Raw genomic sequence first — 14,499 nt, 5'->3', positions numbered from 1 at the left:
AGTCTAATGAAAGGACTTATTAGGTGTCTGTGAAGATGGTTTGGATTTAGAACCAGAATTGATCAAAAAGAACAAAATATTTCTCAGTAAACACCTAAATAGGTAGGAATTTTTCTTTACTGCGTGAGAATTGATGTTTCCACTGGAAATTTTGCAGATAGACTAAGTGAGGTACAGGGATCCAGGTCCAGAAGGGCCTTGAAGATCCTATATCTTGCTGATTTCAGTTCCTAAGTGCTGGTGGAAAAGTGACTCAGCCAGGGAGTTTGTGGGAGTGTTGGGAACAGACACTGGATGTGCCCATCCCAACCAGCACTTTAAATACAAATTAGATCCTAGCACTTCTTTGTATTGGATCTCAGAACTAGCACTTGGGTAGGAGCCCTTCAAAATATCAGTGAGTTCAGATTCCAGCTCTTCTGCCTCTCTAAGCTCCAAAAAGGCCTGTTTTTCTGTTGCTGTGACAAGACTCAAGAAACAGTATATCCTGATGCTACAGCATGAGGTACAAAACAAAAGGAAGAGAAAGGCTGGCGGTAGTGGTGATTCCCAGGTGCAAAGCATCAGCAGCAAGTGGAACCAGCAGACTGCATTTCCAAAGCCCTTGCTAAGAATTATTTTGCAGGGAAAGGACTCACGTACTTCTCATAAAGACTCTGTCCTCTCATGAACACCTTCACGTCCTTATTGAGGGGGAAGGTCCCATCATCCTTGCGGAAACGGTACAACAGCTTGGCATCCTTGTAGTCTGAGTGCTCGTCGCAAACTGAAAGGAGTTCAGAGCAGGCATGTCAGTACTGTAGGGTGAGACGACACAGCCTGGATGTCAGTCCATAACAGACAGACAACAGAGCTACACAGAGTACAGACTCAGCAGTTTCAGTTATCTCTAGGTTAAAAGCTATGGAGGCTTATGTGTGATGCCCTTCTCTAGGTCTCTCGCACCATGTTGCTGAAGCCATCTGTGCAGCAACCAGTCCACGCTGGAATTAGCATCTGCCCAAATTAGGYGCTTACAAATGCCTGCAGCCCAGCTGGTGGGAGAAGTCAGTCCCTCTRTACAGAATTTCTTAGGAAAGCTTGAATCCGAGTCTACACTTTGATCCATTAAACCTTTTTTTTTTTTAATGTTGCTGTTTAGGTCTAGACGAAAAGAAAACAAACAAAACTGCTACTGCCATGCATAAGCAGACTTGGGGGGGGGGGGGTGGACCTCCAACAGTGCATCCAAAACCCCATTAGATCACCGTTGTCCCTGTTGAAAATACTTGTATATAAAATTGTATAATGATATCAACTTTTCCACATTGTTATGTGCCAACCCTGCCTAATTTATTTGTATGGCAGGCTGACCTCTAGAGAGCCATTTTTTAAAGCTAGATGCATACAACTGGAATAATTCAATCAATATCAAAAGCCTCATTTTCACATTTATCTTGGGAATGAGTGCACTGTCTGTGGATGCATGGCTGTTAAGCGTATGCAACGTTTCATGGGCAAATATTTGAGATACAGTTTTGAGATAAACTTGTCTGCAACAGATTCTTAGACTAAAACTCCCCTAAAAATCACAGTCCAGCTATCAAATAGGTCCTGCCTTTCTTCAGGTTCACCCGTCTGAAGCAAGAAGAGAGCTGTTTCCTGCTTAGTTTCAGGGGTAAAAAAAGAGTAAAGTAAGCATATGCTGAGAAAACAAAGAAAAACAGTCAAAGGGAAAAAGAAAAGGGAGATTTCCTCACTAAAATAATGTGCATATAAAAATTCAAAAGACACAAGACACTTCTTGTGAAAATTTTAAGTAACAGTTGTTCATTTCTTCTGAACACACTGACAAAGCTTCATTTGCTTTTTGGTGACCAGCTCAGTGTTAATAACTATCAGACTATCTGGAGTTCATAATTCTTCCTGAACACTCTTCATAGTGCCAAATCAGGACACTGCAAAGCACAGGACTCATCAGGCAAGCAGGCAGGTCCAGACTGTTGTTTTAAAAGGTGAAAGTTTTCATCTTCTTAACTGAAGGGAATAATGAATCAGATGTCATTACAATTGGTTGATAGTTGGGAATTGAACACAGTACCTTACAGGACTGAGCCCATGGAAAGCCAAACCATTTTTGCTATTTGAAGACCAATTTCAACGTGTTTCCAGCATGTAACAGAATAACAGCTCAAACCTACATCAGACCATTAAGAAGCAGCACAGACAATGATCTTCATGAGATAATTATTGCCTTCTGGATCCCAACAAAGAAGAGTGCAAACAGTTTAGACAGCCAATTGCAAAGCACTCAGCACAGTGCTGTGGTTAGCAGGCAGGCCTGTTACCATAGACCTAATGAAAATTAATGGTCATAAGATGAGTTAGAAAGTCAACTTTTGTGTTCTGCAAGGAATTATCACAGAAATAGGAGGGACATGTCCATGATAAGCAATCAAAACAGAACTGGTACCCAGTGCTGCATAGGTTTAATCAGCTAATGGATTTATTTGAACCTGACAGGCTGGCTGTGAAGAAATCACTGGAAAGATGGAAAAATAATCAGTTTTAAGCGTTAATGGTTAACCAAGAACTACCTGCTTCAGCTTTATTCTTTTGCGATAAAGCACAGCAGCAGAGCTTATTTTTATTCAAGGCACCTTAATGTAAAGGGCATTAATTTCAGCAAGTAGCAGATGGCAGCTGAGAATGTTTGCACTGCAGTGGGCAAAGACGGCTATTTCTGGACTCTGTAGAAGAGGGGGGAAGATCAGGTTGAATTTCGTATAACTGTCATCTGCTTCTGCTTCTGTCTCCTCAGCTGCATCCTCTTGCAATAAGCTACCAGCTCCAGGTTACCACACCTCTTGTCCTGAAGACTTGGAAGCAGGTTTGCAAGAGAGCTCAGCCAAGGGGAGTAAGCAGGTTTCTTCTCTGAGCTCAGCCACTCCTAGTCACAAACCTTCCCAGGGAAGGCAATGGACTCCCAGGTCTGTTTGAAAGACTGGGACTTCGTGCTTCCCTAATGGGAGTCTACTTGGGCCTGAAAATCCCAGGGAGAGAAACAGTTCTTCACAAAATTGAAGCGCTCCTATTGCCTGTCCTAAACATACAGTTCCTCATCAGCAAGCACTAAAGATAAACAGCATGCTAGAGCCTTTAGGTTTTAGACAACTATTTAACAATCCTTTTGGTCATCCACTCTTCACATAAACTTATATTAACATAAAGCTTCCCTTCCAAAGGAACCCAGAGAAGCTGGGTTCCCCACCATGACACTGACATGTGGCTCTTTCTGAGGTAAAGGCCTTTCTATGCACAAGAAACAAAAACCCAAAAACCCCACAAACTTATTTTCTTCTTTTATTAGCAAAAAAGTTTTTGGCGCAAAGTCCTGATATATCCACAGAAAACCCTGATTAAGATAAAACTGAAGAAATCTTCACTGAAACTGAAAACCTTCCTATTTAAGAACCGCTGCTCTTGCCTGTCAGAGTGGGAGATGTGTTGTCAAAGGCAGGAAAGGTCAAGGCAGGGAAACAGTCCCAGACTTGGCTGAACATCTGGTCTTTTCAGCATAGCTCTGTGTGGGTATGGGCAATTGTCACACAATAAACAGTGTTTTCTCCATGCCAGCATCACACAGGAATCAAAAGAACAGGAAGACTTCAGCAGTGGCTGTCTGAATCTGATTCAAAGAAAAGCCTTTAAAATAGCATCGCACACATTTAATTTCCAAGGGAGACATTCCTGTAGGATTGCTATGGCCTCAAGTTTACGGGGATTGGATTACCTTTCGCACTGACTGGCATGGACTCCACACCCCTACTTCTCCCACCCCAGCATATGCTGGGAAAACAAGGGACACTGTGCTGGTATGGTAAAAAATGAACTTTGGTGCACACATGAAGTATCTGCTATCATTCAGCTTCCATTTCTACATGATATAAACATGAGCTAAAACTAACATCTGCAAAAATATCTACCACTGTTTAGGTAGCTGCATTTGCTGTAGGGAACACAGGTCAGATATTATTGAACTAGCTTTCAAATAAAAGGCATTTAAGATGTCTTTTTACCAGTACACAGCTCTAGTCTCTTCTCTGTGGCACAGGGAATTAAGACATCCTCCAAAGCACTACAACTTAACGGAGATCCAATTCCATATGGCCTTGTACTTGCCTATAATCCTCTAGCTCCTCTGGAAGCCCTCACTCATGGGACAGTTATAAAACAGGGACTTAACTGCTCCCATTTCCTGGACTGACTGACAAACACTGTGTCCAGATACTGAGACGTCCTCTGGGGAGACTTAAAGGGTAGCTAAAAAATCCACAAACCATGATGGATGATGTAATGGTCCATTAGCTTCTGCATTAGGCGGATACCCGTCTCTCTGTCAGGTGCTTCTTTGTGGTCAATCAGCCAGTCTGTGAGCTCCTTTGCCACAAAGCAGTTTGGGTATGTTCGGAGGTGGTAACGTCTGTCCTTAATGAGCTTCCCATCATGGAGGCGAAGCCTAGAGCGAAAGAACACCATTGAACATAGCTGGAGTTACAGGGACATCAGAGTCTAATAGCTCAGTATCTACCCAGCCTGGAGAAACCACTGATGTTTTGGGACTTCTGGCAAGTGCCCAGTGACTTATAAGCTTAACTAAACCTTTCTGCTTTGCAAGACTGCATCCCCTTCTTTCCTACTATCACTAAACAGCTTTTGTAATTGTCTACAGCAGACTTGGTCTGAACCTTACATGTCTTTTTGTTCTTAACAAGCCTCTAAAAAACCACAGCAGGTAACTGAAGCTTGTGAAGAAGGGCCAAAAAAGTAGGAAAAAATAATAGTATGTGTTCTTGGCACAGTTCTGTGCCTAGCTCTCTTTTCACCATAACTATGTAAGCAAGAACAGTAGCTGCCCCCAGAACAAAGGCTGAAGTCTTAGTCATAGCTCAGGGTGGGAACATTAATGGGAGCATTTGATGTTTCTGTACGTAGCTAACAACAACGAACGTCAGGCTAATTCCATGCACTGCTGTGTTCCTGTACCCACTAATACACAGCGCACAGTATCGGACTAGTTCTACTCACGTGTATTAGTGCTGGCCAGTGCACACACACCAGACATCTCACTCAGAGAAAGCACGGCCTTCAATCCCATTGTTAGTCCTGACGTTTTCTGGTTCACACTGGGATAGACTGGGACAGAGTTTACTAGAACATACCTGCAAGAGTCCTATCCTGCAAACCATGGTGTAATAGCTAGTCTGTGACTCTGATGGAAAGATATATTTGAATAAAGGTTACTCAGGTGAGTATGGCTTTTACTTTTAAAAGGACCTTAACACAAGCAAGCCACAAAGCTCAGACATCTTATGTATTCAAGCCAAAGCTAACCAAATTTGGCATGAGATCTTACCAGAAGCCAAACTTTTGCCCTGTAGTCATTACTGTTTTCAAAATATTAACCCTGGAAAATGCCCAGTGTATGCAGCACATTCAGAGAGGAGATGTTTAATTAATATCTTCTCCCTAACTCCATTTTTTTTTTACATTTCAAATTATTCATTTTGATTCACAGTTTTGCCTTGGGCCAGTATATTTTACAAAGGCATTAATCACTGGATCATTTCTTTATTTAATGCTTCAAGTTCTTTTGTTCTTTCTAGTATTTTTGAAGAAATTATCTGCACTTCACATCATACATGATATTGTCTGTTGGACAATGCTTTCAGGAACCATACAAGAATTCCTAAATATCCTGAAACCTAACAGATAACAATGGCTTATTCTACATTATAGGATTAACGAATACTAGGCTCTCAGAAGTCTTCAAGATATGACCCTTGGCTGGGTGAAGAAGATTTATTCACTGATTGTTGCAATTAATGTTCTGGCTACTATGAGCAAATATAATTCTTAACAGAGATTTTCAGGGACACATATATGTTGCTGTATTTACAGACCTTCCAGGTAACACAGAAAAGAACAGCACAATTTGTCAGTGCACAGACATAAGGAAAGCAATTTGAAAAACTAAACCAAAAATTTCAGGTACGCCCAGTTCTTGAGTGTCTTTGGAAAGAGGTATCTTGCTTTCAACTGGCCTACTTCAAATTCTCAAGTCCACACTCAGTGTTTTACTTTTTTTTACTTTGTTTAACCAAAAATACTCTATTGCTGTTGAGCGTCTGCAGAAGTCTATAAAAACTGTATGTGTGTGTATATATACATATATATGCATATATACATTATACACACACACAAAGATATATATATACACACACACACACATATATATGTATGTATGTATATCTTCACCCACAATGACACATAATCACACAAGGCCTGAATAAAAACTGGTTGGAAAAATACTGTTTCCACCATGGTTTCTCTTCATTTTTCAGACTACTGGAGAAAATGTACATAACTTGTGAAAAAGGGGAAAAAAGATTTTCAGCAAATGAATACTATTAATAAAACTAGGAATTTAATTTTTTTTTTAAATGTATTACATATTCTGAAAACTATTCCATCGTGAACAACTATCAAGACAGGAATCTAAGTAGTATTTAAGCATCTCTGGAGCAGCAATGTCTTGAAACTTTATGCTGTTTTCACGTGAAAGTTTGCCATTTTGCCCTTTGAATCAGTGCAGCAGGCACCAGAAGATACACAACTCAGCGTCCCTGTGTCCTTGTTCATTCTCCTCTCCTTTAATGTTTCCTGTCAACTAAGAGGAGACATAAATTTTGTCCTTCATATACAGAAGGACATAACCCCAACCAGCTGACTCCCTATAAACCAGTCAAAAAACTATGTTGGAAAAACAAAGCTAATGAAACTGACTGGTTTGTAGTCATGCTTCCAGATAAAAATTGTTAGAGAAGGATGTGTAACGCAATATCATGACTTTTCTAAATGCCAAAATCTTCCCTGTGTACATTTTACTTCTTCAAAAGGAAAAATAAAGAAAACAGAATAATACAAGGATAAAATGCTTGCTGGAACGTGAGAATCGACTCATGAAATACTCCTCACTTGGCGGTCAGCGTGCTGCTTTCCCATGCATTTGCTTTGGATAGGCTGCACTGGGTAACCAAATTGTTTCTTTGTCAAGGTCGCTAAAAAGACATCATTATTCATTCTGTGTAACCTTGTTGAAAGGCAGGTCTGCAGCAGTGTAAATAGAAAAAAAACCTCACTGGATTCAAGTGTGTAAGTCACTTCAGCTGTTACAAATACGACATAGAACTTGTCACAGATTGGAAGTCAAACTGATTTTCTATTCCTGATCTGAGATGTTCCCTCTCTTGGATCCAGCTTTTTCCTATTTGCTGTGTCCTTTCCCGTGTTTTTATTTCCTCCTATTTAGATGAAACTATATCCCAAATGCTTCAGACAGCATCACTGGGAGGCCTGTTGTGTTGATTGAGCTTGGTGCAGGCGCAAGCATCTGCTCTAACACATCCAATATGTGGAGAAGATGCCAGAGAAAAGGAATTTTTCTATGCGGGCTTAAAGTACTATAATTCTCTGMGCACTTATGCGTTTGTGTCTTTCTCACACAGAGTGGCTCCAGAAGTGGTTTCCATTCAAAACTGTCAGCAGGTGTTTCTCAATCTCCTCTAGGTTTTAACAAATACAAACTCTATTTTTATTATTGTTCCTTGCCAAAGTTGAAATATTCTTTGTTGTCTTCCTAGAAAATTTAGAATTTTTTTAAACAGATCCTTCCCTTGCATTTTTGAACATGCTGACTATTCACTTCATCTCCTGATACTTCTTAGCAACTGTTTCTTTTCCAGGTAGTTATTTTTATGAAAACAATATACTTGACTAGAATCAAGCCTCCCCTAATGATTTCTGATCAGCCACTGAATGACTGTAAAGGAAGTGAAACCTATTAATCTTCTAAATAAATGCAAGGTGTTACCCAGAAATCATTTTTCTCCTGCATTTCCCTTCCAATTGCACTTGTCTTAATTATATTTTAAATATTGCATCAAGAGGCATTTGTACTGTTTGACAGGATTATTTCCAGTGCAAAATTAATAATGCTATTCTGTAAGCCAAGGGCCAGACTAGCTCATCTGAGCTCTCTCTTCTGCAATGGATTCTCTGGGTGCATTACTGCAGGTGTTACATTCCTGGGGAAAAAGGAAAGCACTGTGTCTTCTTTCGGCATCCCCGTAACTAATGACATAAAATCAGCATAGAAAGACTCGGAACGTTTTTCCTTCAGTGCAGCGGCTTGCCTTTTCTCTTCTGCCAGGCATGTGAATATTTATCACAGCTACTTTCACAAACGTGAAAGCAGCCCTACCCTTTCTCTCCACTCAAATTCTAGGTTGAGATAGCTGCCCTCTGTAACAGAGGCTGGCAGCACACCTCTGCTATGAAGAGAGTCCCTAAAGTGTCTGTGTGGTGTCTTCAGTCTGAAAGGACTTTCACAAATAATAGGCCAAGTCTTGGCATGAGCCTTCCCTGCTCTTTCCAAAGGCAGTAACTCTTCCAGGGGTGTTTGGAAGTCCACTGTTGGAGCAACCCAAGCAGCTCCTCTCCTGATTACTGCCGAGGGTTCACATTTCATGTGCTCTCACAACTGAGAGTCTGAATCCAGGGCGTACATAGAAGCGAGAGGCTTTCTTGTAATGGAAAGGGGGCTATTTTCCTGTATCGTTACTGGACAGTCAGAGCAATCCCTAGAGCTGCAGTCACTGTGCACGAAGTGTGTGGAATGCCTCCATAGGAGCTGGGGGGGAATAGCTCTTCTGAGCTCCCCTTCACCTCCTACCCATGCAAACAGACCTTGAGCATCTCAAATGCCAAGGTGGATCTTTCAAGGCTATTAATTCCAGTTCACATTCCCACAGCAGTCAAATACAAATGAATGGCCTTGAAAAGATACTTCATCAAAAGGATCTTTTCCATTCCTATCTTTACAGTTAAATGCTTGGTAAAAGGCAGCAATAGCCACAACGGCATATCTGTAAAATTGCTGCTAGAGAGGCACAATGCAGGCCATGGAGCAGAATGAGCATTGCAAGCTGGCTCAGCAAAACCCCGTTTGCTGCACTCCATGTCTGCAAAAGCACAAGCACATTCTGGAGAGGATGGGAGAGCTTGGCATGACCATGTCAGCTCTGCCAAAGCGGTACAAAGGTGTTTTATTTTCATTCTTATATTTAAATGTACATACAGGAAGATGGGACTTGAATCTCAAAAAGAAATCCCAGCAAGTACAAGCCTACTTTCTAGTCTTCACTTTCATCCGTGCTGCAAACTTACTAATAGGCTTTTTAAAACCAGACAAGACCACCCTGATCATTTAGTGTGATCTTCTGAATAATGTAGCCTAGAGATTCTACCTGGTGACTCCCACGTCAAGTTGTGTTACATGATTCTTCTAGAAAGACATCCCCCCTTCATTCAAAGACCTGAGTTCAACAGAGAACCACCAAACTTTCTGTGGGCCCAGTATTTTGGCCAGGCCTATAATCTTTTGCAGTTCGACTAGATATCTTTAAGTGAGCCCAATTTTCAGAGCATCACAGCATTAGCACTTAATTTAACAGAGTCTCAATCTGAGTATCAAAATAAATCATTCACTACCTTTGAACATCTTGTACAGTACTTGAACTCATAATTGTTTTCTTCATAGGAGAAAACCTTCCTTCCTTTCTCTTACTTCTTTGACTGAGACATAAATCTACTGAGTATATTTTACATCCAAGAATGATTAATGCTTTTAATGCAGTTATTAAAGAACTGCTGGTTCACTTGACCATGAAAAATACCTGGGAGAGACTGTACAAGGACTCATCTATACTTGAAGAAACTTGGATTACGATAGTGTGAATTTGAAGTACAGTAGCTGTTCCAGAATAGCTCTGTGCAGATAAACCACTTGTTGCAACAAGACTAATTGGACTCTCTTACAAAATGCCACCCAGGAAGCCAGTTCCTGCTCTCTGCTGCACACACGCAACGCCCAATACACCTAGTCAGATTTTCATGCAAGAGCGTATGCCTGGAACAAAAAGAGTAACAGCAGGAGGAGTCTGACACAGCAGCTCTATCAAACACAATACCAAGATAGCAGTGGAAATCTTTATCTTAAAGATCCAGTATCCCCTTGAGTTCTTTAGGATCGGTTTTGTTCCTGGCCATCCCCATGAACCTTTCCCTCACCCCTCACTTGTGCAGCTCTTTCTGGCTCAGAAATCTGTCCTGACACTGAACAGACTCATCCCTCTGGCCAAACCAAACTGAGAGGGATTTGCAAACTTCCTTGGAAGCCAAAGAATCGTGAAGATGGAGCAAAGGTTTGTTTGGTTAAATACAATGGTGGGGAGGAGGCAGGGCAGGAAGTGGAAAGTAGGGAAAACAAATGTTTGAGATATTTTATAGATACAGCTGCATTATTTGCTGATCAAGGCTTACAGAATTTACATATGAAAAGCCAGGCAGACTGCAGCTCCCACAATGACTGCAAGGCTCCTCTACACTGGTTCCTTTATTGCTTATCTGAGGGTAAGCTGCAGAGCACAATGCAGACATTTAGTCCTGCTTCCCTCTGCTACTGCCTGAGGTCTTCCTGAGGTCTATTGCAAGGTCTTCCAGCCTCCCTGCCTCAGTTTCCCCATCCCTACCTATCTGACACCCAGAGCCCTGGGAAGTTTCATATCACCTGTTAAGCACAGCTGCTCTCTACCTGTCAAGCTGAAGTTCCTGAAAGCGCAAGAGACAGAGACAGGCCCAAGCATTCAGCATCCTGTGCTCTGGCTTCAGGTAGTTCTCATTTCAGCCGGACTAGCTGCAATGGAAGGAAGAACGAGGGGAGCCAGCAGGTTAGTGGAGTCTCTCTCTTCACCTTCCTCCCCAGGCTTTTAAACTCTTTGCTGTGCGGCAGCTGTCTTTCCAGTCTTTCTGCACTGAGAATAGGCCAAGCCCAAAGGAGAAGGATGTGACTGCTCCATGCCAAGGCACCAGCAAAAGGATTATTGATCCCACCTACTTCTCGATCACTATGAGCACTGGACACCTTGGGGTCTTTCACTGGCATTCAGATCTGTCACCCACAAAACGCAGCTGAAGAAAAGAGCAGTTGCGCTGGATGAAATCCACCTGCTGTTCTCTAGGCAAAGAGCTCAAGTGTTGAAGAGCAGGTCAGGGGTGTGATGCAATCCAGGCCGCCCAAGGGCAGAACGGGTCTGCTCTCTACATCAGGTGTTTGCAAAACAGCACGTGTCTCCCCGGGTTGTTGTTTTTAGTGTATGCTAACCTCTGAGGCGAGAGCTCTCAGCTTGTCTCCACATTCCTGAATGTGGCTTATGCTTCCTTCCTACCTCTCTACCATGCTTCCCAGAGAAATAACTTGCATCAAGCTCATCAGAAGAAACTGAAGAGGACCAGGCAGTTCAGGATGCATTCTCATTGCAATGGGCTCAGCATGAAAACTGTTTGAGACTTTGTGAGCTCCCTAACTCAGACAAGGACACTCCAAGGCACTCCAGTCTGGGGAAAGAAAGATGAGTGCACCAAAAAGTATGTCTGCTTGTTTCAAGTTCTCTCCAAGATCATCCCAGTCACTCTGACAAAGATACTCCCTTCCCGCACAAACCTGGTCCTCCTTCAGGATTTTAGCAACCTTTTTAACAGTTCAGGGCACATTCAGGTCGGCAGCGAGGAGTGAAGTTTCCAGACAAATATTGGGAGGAAAAAAATGGGTTGGTAGTATCAGTTGTCAGAAGAGTATAACGTTTGTACTGTGCGTTTCCCTTGCTTCTAAGAACCTGAGCATTGTGCAGTATGGGAGAATAGTTCTGTTCAACAGATCTATCGTATCCCTTTCTCCTCTTTACAGTCACACAACTAACAGACTGCTAGGCGATCTGATATGCTGGTGTCCTGTAAAAAGAACTAGGAAGCTACATCATTCCCCTTGCACAGATTTGATTGCAGTTTTAACACATGGGTTGATAATCTTATCGTCTCTCTGACTACCTGACCCCTCCTCTCCTTTAGCTCAGGCTATAAGACCCTTTTTAAACTGCAGTCACTTGGGATGGGCAAAACACCAGAAAAATAAATATGAATAAGCCTGTTCTGCCCATGGGATGGAAGTAATAACTTTACTCCTCTTGCACTGAATTATTGAAATGAGGCAAATCACTCTYAGATCAACTGCTGCTTTTCCCTATAAGAAAATTAAGCTCATTTTCTAAATCTGGCTTATAATTTGGGCTACAAGTCTTGCAAAAGCAGAATGGTTTGATGCAGTCCTCCAACCCCCAACAGCAGTTCTCCCAGTTGCTACCTAATGAAAAGATTTAATTTCTGGAGTCAGGACAGCAGTATTAGGGAAAGATAACAGTCTGGAAATGCAGCTGACCATCACTATACATTTAAAATCCAGCCACTTTGGACATGGGCTGTATTTGCAAGATGGAGCCCTAATCCTTATTTGGAAATCATAAATTCTTAATATGACACAAACAAATAAAGCTGAGGCTAATATGACTCACTGAGGATGGACAACATAGATACACAGGGCTAATTTTACAAATCTTGCACTAGTGAACTTGGGTTCTGGGTTCTTTATATTATTCAAAGATACATTTTCCAGCTTCTACCCACATTTTAAAATGAAGCAGAATGGACCCAGATGCAAACAAGCAAACTGTGCTCAAGAGCTAGAAAAGCCTACAGTCACACGCTTAGAAGTAGTTTTGTTTTTCCAACCCCAGATCCACAAGGAAAAGGAAAATGTTTTCTCAGTCACACAGGTTTTCTTGTATAGCAGAATATATTTTCATTGTCATAAGAAAAAAATCTCATGAGTTGCTCAAGAACTGGGACAACAAAAAAGCAAATTTTCAAAAGTGACTTTCGAAAAAGACGACCCTACACTTCGCTGTGCAAAACAATTCAGGAGCATGGCACCCATGGGACAGCCTCCTGAATCACCTTTCAAAGTCCAACCATGGACCAAAACTGCACACAGGCAGTACTGCTCCCATGCAGCTGAGAACCAGGGACCTTGCTGCAGCTGCTCAGTATCATCACATCCAGCTTCAAGTTTGAAGGAAGATGCAAAGGGAGCAGAAAACCTGTTTTCATCTAAAAACACCTGCCAGCTGAGATACCTGGAGGTGGAGGGCAGGTGAGCCCCAGTCGTGCTGAGAGGAGCAGCAGAACAAGGTAACAAGGGAAAGGAACTAGTTCACCTCTGGTTAGGTGGGAGAGAGGAGAATCAGCTGGCAAAGACAACGGGGAGACACTACCGCTTGGGACAAAAGTGCTCACTCAAAGATAATGCTTTGAGCCTCCTGCTAATGGGAAGCAGTCAAGAGTCCCAAGGACTAACCCTGAGCACATCCCTGCCCCAGCCTAGAGGAGAGAAGGAGTACAACTGGGTCCCATTGCCTCCTACCTCAGTTGCTCTCCAGCGATCATCACTTCTGCCCTGTGGTGCCTCTCCGTCGCTTTCTTCTTCAGGCTGTTGCTCAGGCTCTCCATGCCAGACTGGAGGCAGGTGGTGGTGGGGAGATGTGCTCTGGGTAGCAGGGAGTGCTGGGGGACTCAGCACACCCCATGGGATGCAGGTTTCAAAGATGCTCGCCCCCACCGCGGTCCCTCTGCCCGGCTGGCAAGGTGCAGGTAGGCAGTGTGAAGTTGCTGGCTCCCAGCTCCCCGCCTCTCCTTTCCTCTCTGTTGTGCGGAGGAGGAGCCTCCTGCAATCTGATCCTGGTTTTGCTGGTTTCTCACAGGCACATCTCCAGCAAGGCTTCTGCTGAAAGCCTATGAGTTCTACCTAGGGGAGGGAGAGCTCCCACTACCCTCAGGTCTCCCAGGCCCCCCTCTCAGCTCCTGCAAGGTGGCAGAGCTGGGTTTTCAGCAAGCTGGAGATGGTATCCTTTCTGCTTGCTGCATGCAAATGAGACATGACTCCAGCAAGCTCTGTGGAAACACAGGTTGTAGGTTGAGTGGTTTGATCAGTGACAAGATGGACAAAGCCAACAAGTATCCCCTCCCTCACGCTGTTACTTTCCCACAAAGGTTTCAAGAAGTGCCTTTTCTCATGCACAGTCTCAGCATGGGGGACTGGTTCCCACCTCTTCCCTAAGGGCCTTCTCCCCAGAGTGGGCTGCATCTAACACCATGGCCCATACTTGCTAAAAAATGGGCTCAGAACAGCTTGGACCCTTTCTCATTGTAGCAGCTCCCACAGAAGTCAGATGGAGGAGCACAGGTTGTAGGAGAGAAGAATCTAGAGCCAACCTGCATCCCCACTACCCACAGAAACTGCCTGCCTGGTAGAGACCCCTTCTCTCTAGAAATCTGAAGCCCTCCCCTATCATTCCTAACAGAGAATAAAAATCCAAACTGTACCAGCATCCAGCCAGGTGCTTTAGCTGTGCCTCTGGCAGGAAACAAAATCAATCAGTCTCCACATAAAATACACACGCAGCAATGCAGCTGTCAAGGCATGCAGATACCATGCAAGCAAGGGGGCAG

The 14,499-nt window shown here is 43.0% G+C and overlaps 1 protein-coding gene across 3 annotated transcripts in view; it reads right to left on the bottom strand.

The window, feature by feature from the left end:
* Window positions 1-14,499, bottom strand: part of LOC112962681 (DEP domain-containing mTOR-interacting protein-like) — a 32,701-nt gene that overhangs the window by 6,950 nt on the left and 11,252 nt on the right. For 2 of the 3 annotated variants that reach the window (XM_026059106.1, XM_026059185.1), the window contains 3 exons: window positions 13,415-13,941; window positions 4,320-4,498; window positions 643-766 (listed from right to left, as the gene is read on the bottom strand). In XM_026059106.1, coding sequence (XP_025914891.1) covers window positions 643-766; window positions 4,320-4,498; window positions 13,415-13,500 — 389 coding nt within the window. In that variant the 5' untranslated portion in view covers window positions 13,501-13,941. Of the gene's footprint in view, window positions 1-642; window positions 767-4,319; window positions 4,499-10,693; window positions 10,796-13,414; window positions 13,942-14,499 lie in introns of those variants that run through there. The other variant, XM_026059264.1, reaches the window with a different exon arrangement.

Source organism: Apteryx rowi, unplaced genomic scaffold, assembly GCF_003343035.1.
Source record: "Apteryx rowi isolate R43461 unplaced genomic scaffold, aptRow1 scaffold_0, whole genome shotgun sequence".
In the NCBI taxonomy this organism is placed as follows: Eukaryota; Metazoa; Chordata; class Aves; order Apterygiformes; family Apterygidae; genus Apteryx; species Apteryx rowi.
This window is presented reverse-complemented; position numbering and strand designations above follow the sequence as displayed.